A 20,226-nucleotide genomic window follows, 5' to 3' on the forward strand; every position below is an offset into this window, starting at 1 on the left:
TTGAATGTCAACGTCTGATGCAATGACGAATCATTGCATACCAGCTCTTAAATGATCTTCAGATGAAGATTAGTATGAAAAATTTGTTGGAAAAAAACCTTTGATGATCTAGAGCTCAACAATCGAATGAAACTTTTCGTGAACTATATTTTCTGTTTCTTTTCTAAGCAACATAGATATGAATAATTTGTCGGGAAATCAATGAAAAATATCCGATATAAAAATTTATTACGAACTAATCAACAATTATTAGATATTCATGCGATTGTTCATAGTATCTTATTGCTTGAATCCCCAGTGTGTCACTCCAACAAAGCTGTCTCCTCCATGTCCACCATGATGGGCAGCACCATGGTGACCATAATGAGCTGGATGATGAGCATGACCTATTCTCTTCACAACAGCGTTAAATCCAGAATGAGGTCCAGCAGTGTATTCCACCAACCTGGTGGTACCATCAGCTTCTTTCAGGGTGTAAGCTCCTTTCACGTGGTCTCCATCTCTATGTTCCCATTGAGATTTTACATCATGAGTATGAGGATCATGTACACCGTAGTCAAATTTATAATGAGCTGGTGCCTGAAAAAAAATCATATTCAAGTTCAGATTTGAATTCTTCAATAACCATTTAGATATTACATGATGTTCCTCATGAGCATGTATCGCTACGATAACTGCAGAAAGAATTGCCTGAAATGAAGAGTATTTATTTAGTATTCTATAATTGTTGAAAGATTTTTATTAACTCACGATTATTTTGAACATGTTTGGTCGATGAATTGTTGAAAGCAATTGATACTGAAATCTGTAATATTTACCATTATATATACTTACCGATTGGTATAATGTGTACGAAATTTTGGGTAAAAAAAGGTTATATTACAAGAGTATTTCGCAATGTCAAATCGACAAAATTTGCACAACTCTCAATTCAGAATAGGTATCGAATAGGTTCGTATAATTCGATACCGAAAACAATCGAATGAATCCGATCATAATTGGAATCTATTGAATTCTAGCTTTCACTTGTGGTAACGCTTTTTATTGATTATTAGGTGAGAAAAGTATGAATTGATTGCATAGCACATGTAAAAAATTCGGAATATTTCATTTTGCTAACAAGAATTTATGATATTCCTTTTGGATATACTAAATATCGAAAGAAGACGAGACATCTGTAAAAAATTACACATGCTACTTAAGAACCAAGAAGAAGATTTGTTGAACAACCAATAAGGTAATGAAGTTAATCGATAGTGTCAAATATCGACTATTTACTGTTGATGTAGTTAATATATTTTAAATAAAGACAATACCTACCATGTTTTTCATACGTTACATAAAAACAAAGGTAGAAGTGAAAATACCCAAAAAGAATTTGATGAAAATGAAAATTTTGGGTGCTACTAAGAATTTTTCGAGTTCATACTGTAGGGAAAAAATTGTCCCTATTGTCTGTAACAATTTAAATTATTTGTAGAGTTTTCGCTTAGTTTATTACGAGGACCATCCTTTTCGCCATATTTTATTTTTTATTTTATCTGGATATCTTGATTTCTTTTGAAGTTACACGTATTCAAATAAAAGCCTTGAATGTTTTAAGGACAATATTTTTGCCTTACTTTTTTTTTATTAGATTACCCCACATTTCTTTCAAATTTGATCATTCAACAAAAAAACAATTATCGATAAATTATAATTATTAGATTTGACTTCTTTTCACAGCAATAATGAGAATTGAGTTGTATTTTAGATTAAGGACTTTTCTTATCTATATGGACCAATTTCAGTGGGTTTCAAGAATTATAAGTCAGCTCGAAATTTCCATCATCTGTTGTTCCAGTTAAAATTATCTAATCTTCCAGCTATAACTTGGTGACAATTTATGCTAACTATTCATCACCTGAAACACGTGCGCCAAAAAAGTGACAAATTCCTCAAATCATTCATTTAGCACCCAATTATCGTACTTTAAACTGCTGAGACAGAGTCCATTAAAAGATCACCAATCGAGATAAAACTATGAGTTCTAAAAGAACTACTGGCAATTTCTCAAGTGAGACAAATCCGCTACGAAATTAGAGCGCAATAAAAATATTTCACACTTATCGGCCTTCCACGTTCCAAAGTTTATGACCCTGATAACATCTTCAGCCTGTTGAAACTAAGCCGGTTAATAAGGTGCTGTGTAAATGAATAAGAACATTTATACCTGTGAACAACCGAAAAGTGAGGTCTAAGCTTTGTACCTACAAACGGATCGACAGCTCTCTAGCTGTCAATAAGAACGTCAGACATGACTTCTGTCTGCAACTGGCACCAGCTTGGTTGGAGGCGTCATTCTCTTCACCTCGAATTCGTTAAATAACGAATGTAACTGAGGGTTAATAACACATCTGAAGACACCAGGAGCTCTAGGCAACATGAAGTATTTTTCTTGCTTTGCGTTTTGTTCTTGTGAACAAGCCTTTAAATAATACCATTTATGAAACCTGCATATTCGAAACGGACGAGGAGGATAATGAAAATGAAACATTGTAAGTGCAACACAGCTAAGCAGTTACGTTTTTCGCCTAGTCATGTAACTCAAAAGTAAAGTTGATAAATACCCTTAAAAATTCAAAAACCTTAGCGATCAATGAAGAATAGTTCTTTTAGCTGCAAAGTAGCAAAATAATTATTCAAATAGATTTCCTGGTTCAAAAGTTATGATAAATTACGTTTGTAGCTTTTATCGCTATATGTCTACTTTGAACAGCCTATAACTTGGGAACCAGAGTTGATTAGAGACTTCTTTTCTTTTTAAAGGCATAAAGGTCTACAAAAAACAATACTATCATTTGAAATTAACCGGTAACCATTTTTCGTACATTCAGGTGCCTGGTCCTTAAAGAACTGAATACGATCTTTAAGATTCTATGAAACCCTATACTTTTTTCCTAGGACACTTCCATATTCCATGTTTACACGAAACCATATAGAAATCTAAGATTGACGAATGCTCTATTAGGTTTTAAAATCAGAAATTTTGGTTGGACAAATGTAAAACCGTCAGGAAGATAGGAAAAATCAAAGCCAATTCGTAATCTTATATCTTCCCCTGTCAATTCGATGTGCCTATCCGTTTTTAGCTTTGTGGTAGTTGATAACATTTTCTCCGTTAAGCTTCAAACATAAACGATATTTTGTCAGGGAAGTATCGAGTGTTCAAATAATATGAATATTTCATTAGGTATCTCTTTGAAACGAAAATTGGATGCAATTGCTCATTAAATTGTTTTTAATGTGGAAAATGTGGAAATGTGTCTTAGATCCTGGATGAAAAATTATGAAATCAAACAAAGCTTGGATGTTTCTCAATATTAAGAAACTTTATTTTTTTATTATTTTTCATTTTGTTATGATTTGTAATGATTTAATTTATGTTTCTATTTCAAATGAGTTGATATTTTCGGTTCTTTTATACTATAAGTTTAATAAATAAAAATGTTTTTTTCTCATTTCATCATTTTTTATTGATGTGGCACTACACAATAAAACTGCTAAAAATCAAGGAGCTTGATATGATTCAATTACTTCAAGCTCAAGCCAAGTAGCTTGAAAATAAAGCCAAGCCGTGAATCCCTAGTCACTCAATTGGAATCGATGGAAAATTACGAAAGTTTTTGGTCAACAAACTTCTGTAAAATTTTAGTTGGCCAAGTTTTTTTGCAGGTGAGTGTATTCAGGAATACAGTAGGCCCATGAATGAACGAGCTCTCAAGTCCTCCTGACGTCATGTAGTTCTCAAATTATTCCACATACCACATAAGTATAAGATAGTTGAAAAACAGCTAAATTTCAATATTACATAATAGGGATGTTGCGTCATATAATAAAATCAAATGAATTCAGGTTTTCCACATTAAAAACCGTTTTTGAAATACTAAAATAGCATTTTCATTATCTTATTTCTCGAATTCAATTTAATAAAATTGATTTAAATTGTGTTAATTCTTATCGACTAGCACGTGACTGCGAACGCCAATCAGGGCAATTTGACGTCATAGCACTGAAACGTTTAGAACATAGACAAACTAATCTTATCTAGAACTAGTATATCTATGGTTAAAAACGTCAGATGATATAATCAAACCGGCTTGACTGTCAATATCAGCTGATATCAGTTCAGTTTGACAGACCGTTAGCACGTGGTGACCATAGATAAACTAGTTAGTTTGTATATGGTAGTGACTCTTTTATGCAGTGTCGTCATCATGATACCGTGACAGAATGGAGCGTTTCAGCGTGAAGTTTGAAAACTTTTTTATTTACTTATTTCTATTGGTTCTTTCTATATTTTTTCATGAAAGTTTTTTTTCGTGTTTATATGTATAGGGCTTATCAACAAATTAAAAGCAATATCAGAATATAGGCAACATCCCTATTGCTTGACTTGTTCAAATTCGCGAATAAAGAACCGAAATTAATAAACAGCACCACCAAAAACAGAAATTTCTCCCTCGACTTCTGAAAACACCCATCCCTCTAATGACCTTCCCCTCTCGCAAACACACACGTGGAGAAAGGGAAATAATCATTCCGTTTGATGAAGTGCTTTTAAAACTCTCATAATTTAAAATAAAAGCAATCAAGTCAGGCTGCAAATTAGCGCCCTATAATCAACTTCAGTCCCCACATCGTAAAGTAGTGATAGTATTTCAATCCCGGCCCACCGAGGTGGATTTCAATTTTTCACCAAAATTTATAACTTATTCGGTAGTAGGCGGCACTGCGGGCAACATCAAGTCACGCTTGATTTAGGTACTCTTGAAATATCTAGCGCGATGTTGCTGCAGCCACGGTCTGCAGAATGCCGATGGTCCACTGGAGGCGAATCTGCCACAAGGATTGACCGTCCTTTCTGACGGGATTGATTAATCTTTGCTATCGATATAAGTCCTTTATCGGTCTTAGTGGATGTTTTTAGAGGGATGGTGAGGAACTCGATTCCTCATTTAATTCAGACACAAAAGTGCCTGAAGATGAACTTGAAATAATTTTGAAACTGCGCGGTTACACAATATACTGAACAAAGTGTTGATGTTCTACGAATCGAAAATGAAAGTAATGGCTTAACATTCCTGGAATCACTAGAAACGAATAGGCACAATAAAATTGGTATATTTATTATGGAACGACCAAATGGAACTCCACAACTCTCCTCTTTTAAATATCTTTCTGAAAACTACTTATTGCTCGAATATACCTACCCACATATGTACCTATATAGGTACCTACTTATTTTATTTTATTCAAAAAAATTCAGTTATTATGTCAAATCTGAAGACGCTACAGTCTTACGAAGCAATTTTTATTTATGTAATTAAAGAGTGGAAATAGAGTAATCATCATATAATTTCTAAATAACTTCATTTATTTCTATAGATTTTTTTTTATATCGTCAATTACAGGCACGTACAAGATGTCCTAAATTCGATGCTCACTGAAAGAACTATAAAAAAAACTATGAAAAATTGATTTCTATTCGGAAATCAAAAAGTCTTTTTCAGTGATTTTTATTGTTTGTATGATACTTATAACAGATCGTAGAATTACCGTTTCAGAGATACTGAGAAGAGTTGGTGTTTTCAAATAGGCCACCTTGTATTTTTCAACGCAGTTTTTAGTCTCAGAAATATCGAAAAGCGTCCTGTTATCGGGTTTTCGAAAATGTCATCCATATCAGAGGTATTGAGTTGGAGTTTTTCGACTTCATTTTATTTTTGGACACCTTAAATATTTTTCATTTATTTCTAGATTCAACTTATGTTGTGTCTACTGTTTAATTGAAATCAAGTCGAATATAATTCCATTCAAAAAACGCAAACTCTCCTCTATATATCTCTGTATATAGTAATTAATTTCTATCATTTGTTATGAGTTTTATATAAACCATAAAAATTACTAAAAAGCTTTTAAGAAGTTAAGAATATCTCGAACATAAACCAAGATATAGCGAAATATTTGAAATGGTAATTCTTTAGAAACTCCTTGTAACTCGAGAACGAAGCAAAATACTCATGGATAGTTTATCATTTTCAATTAAAGTCCTTTGAAATCGTTCGTTGATAAAACTTCAATTCCTTCTTGAAATTTTTACAGTTAACGTTTTCAACAGAAATTTAGAAAAAGCGCGCCAATTGACATGAAACAATCGATGACTTTAGGAGAGCAAAAGTTGCCAAACCTTGGATTTCAACAGGTAGATACAGAAAATAATAAATATTCTGCCTATTATAAATTCGAAAATTTGGAAAAATATCGGATTGCAAATATTCAAGTTTGCATATTTAATCGGGAATCACTCAAATAATTATATTTCATTCAATATAATATACATTCATAATGATATAGTAAAATTGTAGATTTGAAAATATATCACGATCCGACAACGTAATCTGACCATGTTAGGGACTTTTAAAAATTGCGTATACTCCCTCTATCTATGTTTATTACTCTATGAATTGTACTGAATACACTATTCTGTACAGTTAAGCCTTTGGACTCACAGTTCCATATTCTTATTGATTTTGCTAACTGCTCTCTTTATTGATTTCAGATATTTATTGAACAAATAATAAAGCATAAAGTAAAATTGCTCCTAATTGATATTACCGGATATAGACAAATGAATGCTTGGTCAACATCGACCAACATCGTTAAAAAGCATATCAAGAAATCCCGAAACCTTGGACAGTGGTGACATGCAATTCTCTAAAAACTGTTTTCGAAATCCAATTTCTCATTTCACGAGGAAACCACTAATGACACGAATCGGCTAGATAGTATCGGTTAAGTTTGTCGTCGAACCATCAGCAGTTCCACTCTATCAACCATTCTAATAGCAATAATTCCAGGTTATGCGCATTCTAATCAACCCCTGGACCGATAGGGTTGCTCCTAGGTGGTCCACACTATTCAGCCAATAATCACGACCCGCTGAGCGATATATGGCACTATTACCGACGTGATATCGCCGCATTAATTTCTATGTTCGCCTTTCTAGCACTCTTTTAACGGAAATCATGGTCGCAGTGTGTAATTTTGGCGTTAGAATTGCGGATGATGCGGTGAAACTGTAGGTGGTGCTTTTGTTCAGCAAATGTCGGAACACCCTTTCTTTTCATCAAGTCTTTTGGAACATTTTGCAGCGTATCTATTATGGTGGTATCTGTTTTCAGCAGATTGACACCTTGATGCATCCTGGGAGAGCAGTTCCTCTAGCATACAGGTGTTTTCGGCAGAATCTTTATGGATAATTTTTTTTAGAATTGTATTAGGGGGAGTTTGATGATTATGCCACAAGTTTTTCGTAGCGTTTTATAATTTCCTTCAATCTCGCAGAATCTTCCCCATAATAAAAATTATTTCATTCCAGGATTAAGCACGAAATATTTTCTCGCAATTCCTATTAGAATTCATAACTTTTTAGCAATTGAAGAGAGGTCTTTGCATTAGAAATATTCAATAAGTAACTTAAAGTTCGTTATTGGATGGAGAATCATTCATAATTGATAGAAATTAATTTTTTTGTCATTTCATCTAACACTGGGACAGTGAGTTCTTTTTGCTAATATTACTACTACCTCATTTTTTAAGAAATGACAACCAAGGCACTTGATTCCTGGTTTTCTTTATTCTAAGTACATATTATAACCTAACCTAAATTAGGATTGATTTAGAGGAATTTCCTTCAATTGGCTAAGTAGTGATATTACAAATGTAACGGTGCTTCCTTAACTCTGCCTATTCACAAAATATGAACATTCAACAACTTAATTAATCTTATACAAACATTTACATTTACTGCTCATATCATCAAAAGTAGATATGAATATACATCACAAAAAAAGGATTATAAAAATATTATTAGAACTATAAAACGCTATTGAGTAAATATTTTAATACTGTATGTGAATGCCTAAATGAAAATGAGTTATCTGCATGATATAACAATTTCATTTTTGTTCAGTAGTTCGGAATGATCTGTTACTTTGTATTTTTTGTCTCCCTATTTCTTCTTTTATTTTGACTTGTTCTTAACATCATTGTTTGAATGGATCAATAAACATCATTATTATTTTTATCTAAAAATGAAGACTTTAACAAGGTGATATCATTATTTCATGATGAAATCATGACTGAATATAACACATGGATTATAGATATATGAAGCAACGATTGTATTCAAAAATCAGATCGAAGGCTTTACCATCAAAACCAATGTATTTACAAAAGAGTGAGGAAACTGCTAAAGAACAACAAGTGTTTTGATTTTTTTGGGTTCTACCTTTCACCTTTGAAAATTTTAATTTCACTTCCCATAATCATCAATGATGAAGTTCAATTTATTGTTAATTTCCCCATTCAATAGGATCTGTAATGTATTTTTTGTTTGTCCAGCCTCGAGTGTAAAATGTCGACATTTTTCAGTATTGCGGAAAATATGTTATTCCAACATTTTTGTCGGAAAAAACTTCCTTTGAAATTTGCTGCATTTTCCAGATAATGCCAGCTGCGTCCTTCGAAAATGGCCTCAGTTTCATCACACCTATTCCAATAGTGTGGGCGGAAACCGGAATGCACTCCTCCAAATTGAACTCGTTTGCGGATCAACAAAAAAAATTACAAATTTTATTCCACTTCACACTCAATTCGATCTGGTATCACTAACAAGCTAGAACAATAAAGATGAGCACTGAACATCGTAAAATTGTAAAATTGGCTTTGTTCTGCCGCCTTTAGTTATCACATCATGTTATTGGCTTCAGTTTGTTTATGGGCTTATAACGATTTCATAATGAAGCATAAAGCTATAAACTAACACTCCTGGCGCTACAAAACCAATTAGCCTTCCTCTGTTGGGCCCGACAAGGAAGAGGAATTGTCGTAGCCCACTTTTCTCAATTTACCTGAAAAGGCAATTCGAGGTGATTTTTGATTTCCAACAATCTTCAGTTCTAGGAATCTCATTAATTTTTAATTGGCTCAAGATACTTTGCATTTGTATGGAATGAGCTGTGAAGTCTGAACTGAATATTTTGCGTCATTTAGTATACAATGATTGGGGGTAAGAAAGTTCTAATTTCAAGGGATTTTTGAGCATACAAACAGAAACGGATAACAAAGACAATGAATTTTATTCGAAGACTTCTTCATGAAATGATATTTAAATTAGTTCAGATACTTCGAACAGTTGAAAATTTTGTTTTAATTCTAAGTTCATCATGGAAAAATACAATATTTTCAATAAAAATATTTTATGTATATTTTTACTTCCTCCTTGTGACAATTCGCAAAGAATATCAGTATTTCGTCGAAAGCCATATGGCTTTTCGGAGATACCCCTTCTCGTTATTCCAAAGAAATTTTAGCACATTACTTCCGAAAGCATCCAATTAATAACGGAAGTGAAGCCATAATTCATTCTTCACCGTTTATGTCCAGTTAAATAATTTTGTAGGGGCATTATAGTATAGCTAACTTCCTTTTCAGGTCAGATTTAATAGAAGTTGACACAACCTTGCTCCAATGACAAACAAGGTAGGTATATGGGCTTGAAGTATTCTTTTTGTTATTGAATAACATTTATCCCGATTCTGACGAGCTGTTGTACTACATAGATGGTTATTGTAGAATGCGTAACTGAATGGGAGTTAGAACAGTTGAAGTTTGAGAAAATGAGAATATTAGTTCTTTTTTTTTATTTTAAGTTATGAATAGAAATAATTGTTTACTTCAGCTATATTTATTTCCACAGCAATTGTTTTATAATACCTTGACTTCTTCAGTATCCTGGTAGAATATCTAGTAATACTCACCTGAAGAAGTAATGTTATGACAAAATAATTATCGTCAAGGTTGTAAATTGAAATAGGTGAAGTAAAATATTGTTCTTATTCATAATTATTTAATTCGTTTTATTCAATTAATAGTGTTAGTAGAACCTATAACTTGCCATTGTGGATATTCATTTCATACTCAAGTAATTGAAATACACTGCTCAACAATTGATAGGGATCACTTACTTGTTCTGAATTCATTTCTGAAATATTCGCTCCAAGATTATAAATTTAGTCAGATATCAGAGTATTTTCAGTTGATAATATGGTTCACTTGAGAAAAGAATGAAAAAATGGAAAGTTGGAGAGAAAAAAAGACTTTATTAGGAACACTCAAAATTCTGTGTTTGAATAACATAAAAAATTTATGATGAAACCACAAGAAGGCTGAAGTTTCGGTTAAGCTAGTACCTAGTTGGTCCCCCACGAGCTCGTCTCAAGCATTCTACCCTACGAGGCATACTTTCGATCAAACGATTTATAAAATTTTGGGGCAAATTCATCCAAATATCCCGTAAAGCGTTAGAAAGGTCCTCCAGGTTATTGATCGGTTGTTCTAAGGTTGACAATTGTCTAGACATCTCAGACCAGACATGTTCGATGCAATTCATGTCTGGAGAGCGAGCTGGCCAGTCCATCCTATCAATAGCATGAGTTTCTAGCGCTTCATTAACCAGACGACTACGGTGTGGACGGGCATTATCGTCAATTAAAATGAGTGATCTATTGTGATCTATTGAGCCGCGACGCCGGGTAAGTGGGATTTCTCCTAGCATTGAGACGATCTTGGGCAGCTGTTGTACTGCGCTGCCGACCTCCCCCATGAACATAAGCTACTGAGTCGTTTTGGATAAACCTATTCCAAGCCCGACTCACGACACTTTGCGAAGCATTCAACCGCCGGGACACTTCTCGCTGGGACAAACCTTCCTGTATCCACCGTATGATTTGGTCCAGTTGCACAGGAGCCAAACGTCTTCTCGGCATGACTGAGAAGCTGATATTGTTCTCATTTCTTCAATTATTGTCACCTTATGTGTTTGAACGAGAGAAAAAAATAGATTTAATAACAAATACCACATTGCTTTTCACTTCACCTGTAACAGCCTATAGATAATAATCGATTTTGTGAACAAGAGCCGATGAAGTGAGGAAAACTTTGATATAATAAACTCAAAACATCTTACTTTTTCCTTAGAGAACATATAATATACAGATATTCACGAGATAACTTGAAAAAAATACAAATGAAGAGAAGTTCATAAGTGATCCCTAGCAATTGTTGATCAGTGTATTTACTTAGTAATAGAAAATTCTACGGGAATATCTTGCCATGGCACCATTATAATCGAGCTCACCAATTGGGATTTGGAATTCGGGACTACATTTTCCATCTTATAAAACCAAATCGAATCAACGAATAATCGTAAAATAAAAAATACTGCATATAAAAATTTATTACGGACTAATCAACAATAATTTCGAATTCATTTGATCATTCCTTCTGTCTTAATGTTTGAATCCCCAATGTGTCACTCCAACAAAACTATCTCCTCCATGTCCAGCATGATGGGCACCTCCATGATGACCATAATGAGCTGGATGATGAGCATGACCTATTCTCTTCACAACAGCGTTAAATCCAGAATGAGGTCCAGCAGTGTATTCCACCAACCTGGTGGTACCATCAGCTTCTTTCAAGGTGTAAGCTCCTTTCACGTGGTCTCCATCTCTATGTTCCCATTGAGATTTTACGTCATGGGTATGTGGATCATGAACACCATAGTCAAATTTATAATGAGCAGGTGCCTAGAAAAGGATGAAAGTTATTTATTGATTTCTTAATATTGTTGCAATTTTTGTATAGGTACTCACATGATGCTCTTCATGAGCCAAAACAACTGTAGCTGCTACTAAGATAGCCTGTAAAAATAAAATGATCATGTTAGTTAATTAAATTATTTTGAAGTTGTTACTAGTAAATTTTCACTAAATAAAAAATATCATTATTATAATTATTATTATTAAATATGATAAACTGTCAAACTTACGAAGATTTTGAACATGTTGATAGATTGATAGACAACACAAAACTGATGATTAGAATACTCTGATAGTGAGTTATATATTCAAACGAAATATGTACAAAAACATTTGACCATACAAAATTTGAGGTACGCTATTTCTCAATTAACTATTTGCTCAGTGAACTTTACATTTCGTTCCCTTGCAATCGAATACTTTGTGAAATATTATTTTCTTCGACCAAACGCAATCCTTCGTGTTATTGATATGGTCAGTGAATATATTCAGTAAATCAATTTCACAAGTTATGAAATTATTATGAACTGACTCTCTCAGTTGACCTGCCTAACCGATAATTTACAAATCGTAATTTTGAAATTAAACCAATTGTCTTTTGACCACTGATCTAGTAAATATTTAAAAGCAGGATTTAGGCTTTTATTCCATTAAACTAGTATTGATTTAGGTACGAACATATCGTTTAAAATTTATTTGTCATAAAAAAAATAGTACTTTTTTATTTCAATCATTATTAGTTTTTAAATACAGGGTGTTCCTAAATTGAACGTACAAACGAAAAGGGGAGATTCCTTAAGTGAGTTTAAGAAAAAAAAGTCCCATAAACATGGGGTCGCAAACGTTTCGTTTTCGAGATACAGAGTGTTGAAGTTTGAATTTTTTTCAAGATTTTTTCTCATAGTATCTACACTTCACAAGATATTCAACTGAAATTGGGCATAGATATTACATTTGAGAGTTCTCACCACGTGACATGGCAATTTCGATAGAAGATCTACAGGGTGATATTTTTTCTGGAACACTGCCACCTGTTCTTCTGCAGAACTTTTTTTTGGTGAGCAACTGTTAATTTGAAAAAATGTGAAAAGAAGCTTTGTTCTTATACTAAACTTTTCGGTCTCTTGTAGTTTTGTCGTATCTACCAAAGATTTCGAGAAAAAAAATTTTGAACGAGGATTTCGAGAGAATTGTTCAAATTTTTTTTTCTCGAAATCGTTGGTAGATACGACAAAACTACAAGAGACCGAAAAGTTCAGTTTAAGAACAAAGCTTCTTTCGTCGAATGATTCTGGATTTGAGGAACATATTTGTCAGATCGAACCTTTTCCCTCCTGTCATTCGAATAACACCTCTTGATACACAAAATCTTCAGCACAGACCCGAAATTGAAATCATAATAACCAACATCCCTAACTGGCGTCACGAGATTGATTTCTAGCTCTAGGGCGTAACAAATTACACCGAGAAATAGTTTCTTGTGTCTTTCACCCTTTTTCAATACATCACCCGAAATGTCAAACCCTCTCAACCTCTATTGTTTCTATATAGAAGAGAATACTGACGGAATGCCGCAAAAACAGAATTCATATTTTTCTAGGAAACGAGTTGAGTTCCAAATGTTTATTTGCCGAAATGAATTGTGAGATTGATAAGATGAAAAAACTCAGACCTGAATTTTTCATTATGTCTTATTATTATTATATTATGTGTTATTTCTGTCAAAACAGGTCAGAGATTCGAAATTAGGGCTGGGAATCATGAAATGATTTGAATATTCGAATAATCATTGAATAATTATTCGAATAATGCAGAATGCAATTATTCGAATAATAATCATGAATATTCACTGAATAGTTGAATAATCAATGACTACTTTTCTATTCATGAATAATCAGTGAATAGTTGAGTATTCACTGATTATTCAGCGAATAGTTTTCTATTCAGTGAGTAGTTGGATATTTATGAATTTACGAATGAAAGTTTGAATGATCACTTGACTCACTATTCAGGAATGATTAAAACAAGGTTTTGTGATTCACTACGGACAAATCGTTTTATTAATATTAAAATTACTGGAAATAACATAATATTGAAATTGATAGATACAATTGAATTAAAATTATAAATAAACTCCTGTCAGTGTTCGGAATCCAAACAAACAAATTGTCATTCAAATAAGTACGTTGTCGTTGAAGAAATTGGCTAATTTTGATAAATAAGATTATTTGAGGAACGATTTTACTATTAATTGATAGACAGAAGAAACGAGATTAATGCCGTAAGTTCGAACTTGAGGTTCAACTAATAAACACGGCTTTTTACAAAATCTGGGGAATGATACAGGATTCAAAGTAACTGGTATTAACCTCGTTCCTTCTGTCTATCAATTAATACTGAAATCGTTCCCCAAATACTCTTATTTATGAAAATAAGCCAATTCCTTCAACGAAACCGTACTAATTTGAATGACAATTTATTTATGATTTGGATTCCGAACACTGACAGTAGAACCAAAAATGGCGGTGTGTGACATTACACTAATAGAGCGTATATGGCGAGAGGCAAAACACCAAAACGATTATACCACGTCGCAAAGGGTATATTCACTCATCAAAACGCTCGGATTTTATTGGTTCATTAAAACATGAGTTCACTCACTGAATATTGACTGAATATTCATTGAATAATCACTAAATAATCATTGAATAATCACTGAATAATCATTGAATAATCACTGAATAATCATTGAATAATCACTGAATAATCATTGAATAATCACTGAATAATCATTGAATAATCACTGAATAATCAACGAATAGTTGAATATTCATGACTACTCATGAATAATCAAGCATGAATGGTTGTTTGAATGAATTATTCGAATAATCGAATAAATTTATGGATGAATATTCGAATACAAAAAGGCGAAAAAGTCCCAGCCCTATTCGAAATACTATAGACAAGAGTATGTTTCAGCTGTATCATTCATAAGGTTATAAAAATGTTTATTTTTTGCTCATCTGCTCTTGATGAAGTATGAGTCAATAAAAACAATAACTTCAAAATGTATGACGACATATCATTAATTTACTACTTGTGTTGATCTAGATTTCAACCCATAAACTACAGAATACCCTATACAAGTAATAAAAATTTTACAGACAGAACATCGAATAAGAAATAGGTAGGTACCAGAAGTAAATAAACGGTTGACAGTTGTCATAGGAATCAGGTAGCAGATGCCAAATCGCCTCAAAAAGTTACATCGTTTTTTAACAGGGCATTTATGTCAATATTCATCTAAGTGTGCCGTAAAGTCTGTCCTATCTGGTCGATCAGGAGTTCACGGGATTTAGATTGGTGACAAAGAATATGCCATGGTGTTCAACTGGTCGACAAGATGAAATTTCCCTGAACCAATTCAGATAACATAATGGGATGAGATGTTTGCTCGGATATATCAATAGGAATCACTCCGAGTTTTTTTTATTATTTTTCTTTATTTCTAGCGTAAATTACTCATGTTCAAAAAATAATAATTTTATTAATTTGTGTGAATGAATTTGTTAGATTCTTTTTTTCTATTTGTTTATGAGTGAAACGGATAGTTAGAATGGAGCCTATCATTTCAAATGTATACATAATACTATTCATTATATAAAATCACCCATTCACTTATTCAAACAAAATGAAAATGATTACAGTATTCTCTGAAATTACATAGGCTCTCTAGATAATTCGAAAACCAGATCAATTACCCTTCCAAGATTGAATTACAGTCATGAGCATGCTTACAGAAGAAAATTGTTTGCCGCCACTAGCACGCTCGTATGTGTTAACTAAATTATCTAAAAGGTGTGAAATTAACACCCAATTTAAAATGGCCAAACCACTGAAATTATCACTGAACGTGTTGATTCCAAAGTGTGAAATGACACTAACAACTCAAACAAAAAGTTGATGAAGTTATAAATGCTCGTTTTGAGCTGAAGTACATTTTTGCGTGTTGAATTATAATATATGTATTCGGAGTTGTTTGGCTCCAGTCATTATTTGGGGGGTTAGGTTTATTTGTGAGGATGTCATCATCAGTTTTATGCCTCCTCAGTTAGAGTTTATATTCATTATTTTTCGTGTGATGAAATGCAAGAAACTTGTATTTCTATTCAAATTGAAAAGACGAAATGGTAGAAAAAACTGATTGCTCTTACAAGTATTGCATTTTGGGATGTATAAAGGAAACCAAGAATACAGGTAAGATAGGACCTGAAAAGGACTTGATCATTGAAAAAGCCAGCTCCGTCAATTTCTGTCTACATTGTGGATAGAATTTCATTTTCTGAAGCGGTGAAAATAATATATGGTAAATATATAAGTAGTTATCGCACTCCACCTTGTCGAAAACTTCTATTTCCTGGAACTTGCGTCAGAAATACTGTTTTTTTCACGTTTATTTTTCTCCATCAAATTTAATCCAAATTTTCTTCTTTTTAGCAGCACAATATACACATTCTAATTTAACAATTCTCAATAGTTTCAACAAATTTTCACGAAAGAATTCCCTTTTTAATTGACAAATAATAATCCTTTTTACTAACTTCATAAAGTCTGAACCCATATTCAACCTCCCCTCAAGTAGAGGGACGCTATTTGAGATGGAGAGTGATTGAGATTGATTCGTTAAAAGTTATAGTTTTGTGGGGTTAGTGAGAAGGATGATTTTTTTGTTAATTTAAAAGTGATCTCTATAAAAATGTGTTGAAACTTGTCAAATTAAGATGTGTATATTGTGCTTAGAAAAAAAAGGAAAATACTTGATCGAAATTTGATTGAGAAAAACATACGTGAAAAACCACAGTTTTTCTGACTTTGGGTGCCATATCTCCGATATCAGTTGGAACCGCCAAAAATTTCATTAGATTTTTTTGTTCATAAGACCAAAATACGTAAGTTCTACTAAACAGGATGTTTTCACAGGGTGGAGTGCGATAACATTTTTTTGCACAATATACATCTTGTCAAACAAGACCAGAATTTGGAAAAAACGACTTATGAATTTGGCAGTATGATAATCAATTTTTGACCAGAAATAATCCAACGAATTTTGCAAATTCACGAAAAATTGATATTTTCCTAGCTTTTTTTCAATGTTCCGTCACAAAATTTTGGTGCTATTCGTATTCAGCACTTCAAAAAAAAAATGAAATCGAAGGAATCAAAACTACCCAAAAACTTTCTCGTAAGGACCCTTATGAGAACAGATTGACTGGACTACAAACATCAACAATTTGTTGCAAGTTGCGACGTGCCATAGGATTCGATGGAAATTTTCGAAAGATTCATGATGGAAAAATAATCAGGTTTGCCCTAGATGCACCCCTGGCACCTAAAATTTTGCAATGTCATTCGCATCAGACTCAATCAAATCAATCGTCTGCCTGCTACAAATTATCCTGTGGTGCCAATTCGATTTCACTCAGTCATCACGAATTAAAACAAATATTTACCCCGGCAAATTTGGCTAAATATAGTTATTCAGCCTAGAACAGTAGACGCTAAGGAATCATTCGAAACCCTAGCAATTTTTTCACCCTTTTCGCGGCGATTTCGGGGAACTGTTTTCGGTTTCGGTGCGTTCAGAAGAGAGGCAATGGAGCGAATTTCGGACGTTGTTGATAGCCAATGAAGCTCGATCGGATACTCAGATTACAGGGGCCTATCTTGGAGGTCCTCGAAAATCATACTTCGGGGATCGTTTGACATCTACTGCGTCCCGTTGCACCATGTCTGGGGAAATTCTGACTGACATTGTGATGCGTAAGACTCCTTATCTCCGATATGATCTTCTTTGCCACACCTAGAAAATTCATGGGTTTTTGACGTCCAGAGAATAACTGTAAACCATAATTCTCAAATCAGCAATGATGAAATTCCTTCCACCTTACTTTCATAAACCAGGGTCAATGTTTTTTTTTTTTTGATAGAACATCTAGACTAATCATGAAATAAACATTATTACTATTACTATTACTATCTCTCAGGTCATACATTTCATAAGAAAGTTTTCTGCCCATCTCAGGTATTGATCGATGACGACACCAAGATACTTAATGCTTCCTTTCTTCCCAATAGTTGGACATCGACATTTAACTCCCGTACATTTTGGTTTGTGTATATACATTTTTGAGCATTTAGGTTGATTACTCTATGTAAGAGCGAATATTCGATCTTACAGTCTAAACGTGAAAAAGACTAAATTTTTTATCTGACAAATTTAGCTTTTTCCACGTTAAGACTTTATTTATTATCATCAAGTCATATCTTTATCTTTCTCAGGCGTTCCTCTGCAAACTCATACACACCTTCTGCCAAGTTTCACCCCTGTGAACAATATCGGTATCATCAGCATATAAAATTAAATGACCCATGATATTTCTCACCTTAATAATATTGTCATAAAGAAGGAACAGAATCGGCCCCAATACTGTACCTTGAGGTACTCCTATGTTAATATTTCGAGGACCACTAACCATATCACCAACCTTAATTAGCTTGGATTTAATATTTACCTACCTTCCAAAAATTTTTGAATTGGACTGTGATGATGATGTTCAGATGACCACCTGAGTTTTGGTCGCCAGAATTTGGCAAACATCAAAAAATTCAATAATATAGTTTTGAGCGATCTTAAATTGAAGAAGCGAGAGATAGTGGTGGACTTGAAGATATCAGAAAGTAGTGTATTAATTGTTTTGCGTGAACATCTGTCCATGAGAAAGCTTTGCTCGAAATCGATACGGTCCTTGCCCATCACTGATCAAAAGCAACAAAGCATCGTCAATTCCGAACGCTGTTTAAAGCTCTTTAAACGAAATAAACAGAATTTTTGCGAAGAAATGTGATCGTGGATGATACATGGAGTCATGACTACACAGTCCTGTATCAAAAAGGGCATTAGCTGAGTGGAAAACAGTCGATAAAAGCCGTTCTAAAAGACCAAAAACAAACACCAGCTGGCAAGGTAATGAATGAAACTTACATGATATTATTGACTATCTTGAAAAAGATTAAATCATCAGCAGTGAATATTACATAACGCTATTGAGTCGATTGAGTTCAGAAATGATGAAAAACGTCCTCAAATGTAAAAGAAAAAAATCCCTATCACTAAGACAATACCTACTTCTTATCGCAAATCGTTAAAAACCATTGTCAAATTGAACGAATTGCGCTTCCAACTTGCTTGACAACCCATATTATTCTCCAGATCTGGCTACCAGTGATTGCTGGCTTATTATAGATCCCAAAAGAATGATACAGAAAAAAGACTCTAATAAATATGTGATTGCCTAGGTTGAATTTCAATTCAAAATCAAAGTCTTTCTGCAGGAAAGGTATTGAAAGGTAACAATGTTGACGAATAAAGTTGAATTTGTAAGGAAAAGTGTAATGTAGATTCTTTTGAATATTGGTCGAATCCAACAGATATCGTCTTAGTTCATGGAAAAGCAAATTTTTCACAAACACCTCTGTATCTTTATTCAACAAATGCAATTGCAAGGGTTTTCGTGGTTTGATTCATGATAATTCAAATATTTTCATTTGAAATTTAGTTCTGTTCGATTAATTCTATCAACCTCAAAAGATATATGTAAAAGATGTACTTGGCACCCTTAGAAATGGTTAGAACTGTTAGGAAGGATGTTCTCAGAACTCTCAACAAAATATTTTTTTTGTAGCGTCACATGCCACTTTGATAACCCACGACTCTATTTCAAAATTCAGTAGGTAAAATCTTTATCAATTAGGAAACCAATCCCAAATTTACGTGAAAATTGAATGGAATCCTGTTGAGAGACCACCAGCTTTCCGTATTATGTAAAAGTTTCGTCATTATACAGAATGATTTGTTACCATTGTAGCAACTTAATCGCTTGTGTGGCATAGGGTGACTTGGCACAACTGAAGAAGAGAAGAACTTAAACGGTTGTTAATTGTGGTATAGAAAACGTAATCGCATAACAGTGGCTCTTCCTCTCAACACTTGATTGAAATATCCCGAATTTTTGACACCCACGCCTTGAAACATTTCACAGAATCCAGCATCTTCGGTACTTTTCAGTAAATCAATCAATTATTTTTTTGAATTGTTTCTCAAATGTGGAGTTTTATAATTTTCATTCATAATTCAATCATTTCAACTATTCAACATAGTGAATATCAAATCATATTGAAAGACTTCGTGGACTAAAAATACAATAAACAAAATTCTTTTGGATTCCACAAATGCCCGATTATATTTCATTCTCGAAATGTTCACAATAGATACCACTAATGAAAAATAATCTAAATCAAAACTAAACAAACTTGAAGAATTATATTGATGAATCCTTCCTATAAAAAATATTCCGGAACGAAAATATGCAGTCTCAACAGGAGGTTGTTTGGGCAAAATATTTATGGAAGAAGAAGCTACTGTAAGTGTCAATCATTTCAATTCAAGTGCTCCTTCATTGAT

At 33.3% G+C, this 20,226-nt stretch overlaps 2 protein-coding genes across 3 annotated transcripts; both read right to left on the reverse strand.

The window, feature by feature from the left end:
• Positions 1-211: 211 nt before the first annotated feature.
• On the reverse strand, positions 212-779 carry LOC123675094 (cuticle protein 19-like). 2 transcript variants are annotated; one of them, XM_045610340.1, is made up of 3 exons: positions 751-779; positions 640-690; positions 212-579 (listed from the first exon to the last, which is right to left on the reverse strand). In XM_045610340.1, the coding sequence occupies exons 1-3, from the start codon at positions 763-765 to the stop codon at positions 280-282; spliced, it is 366 nt and encodes a 121-aa protein (XP_045466296.1). In that variant the 5' UTR covers positions 766-779; the 3' UTR covers positions 212-279. The 2 variants fall into 2 exon arrangements, with proteins under 2 accessions (XP_045466296.1, XP_045466295.1); XM_045610339.1 differs by having other exon boundaries at positions 212-690.
• Positions 780-11,331: 10,552 nt separating this feature from the next.
• LOC123675095 (cuticle protein 19-like) lies at positions 11,332-12,102 on the reverse strand. Its single transcript, XM_045610341.1, has 3 exons — positions 11,936-12,102; positions 11,760-11,807; positions 11,332-11,693 (listed from the first exon to the last, which is right to left on the reverse strand). The coding sequence occupies exons 1-3, from the start codon at positions 11,948-11,950 to the stop codon at positions 11,394-11,396; spliced, it is 363 nt and encodes a 120-aa protein (XP_045466297.1). The 5' UTR covers positions 11,951-12,102; the 3' UTR covers positions 11,332-11,393.
• Positions 12,103-20,226: the final 8,124 nt, after the last annotated feature.

Source organism: Harmonia axyridis, chromosome 3, assembly GCF_914767665.1.
Source record: "Harmonia axyridis chromosome 3, icHarAxyr1.1, whole genome shotgun sequence".
NCBI classification, from domain to species: domain Eukaryota; kingdom Metazoa; phylum Arthropoda; class Insecta; order Coleoptera; family Coccinellidae; genus Harmonia; species Harmonia axyridis.

Coding starts and splice junctions, on each gene's coding strand:
- LOC123675095 (XM_045610341.1), bottom strand. Junction 11,694..11,759: donor TGGCTCATGAAGAGCATCAT/GTGAGTACCTAT, acceptor ATCCTTTTCTAG/GCACCTGCTCATTATAAATT.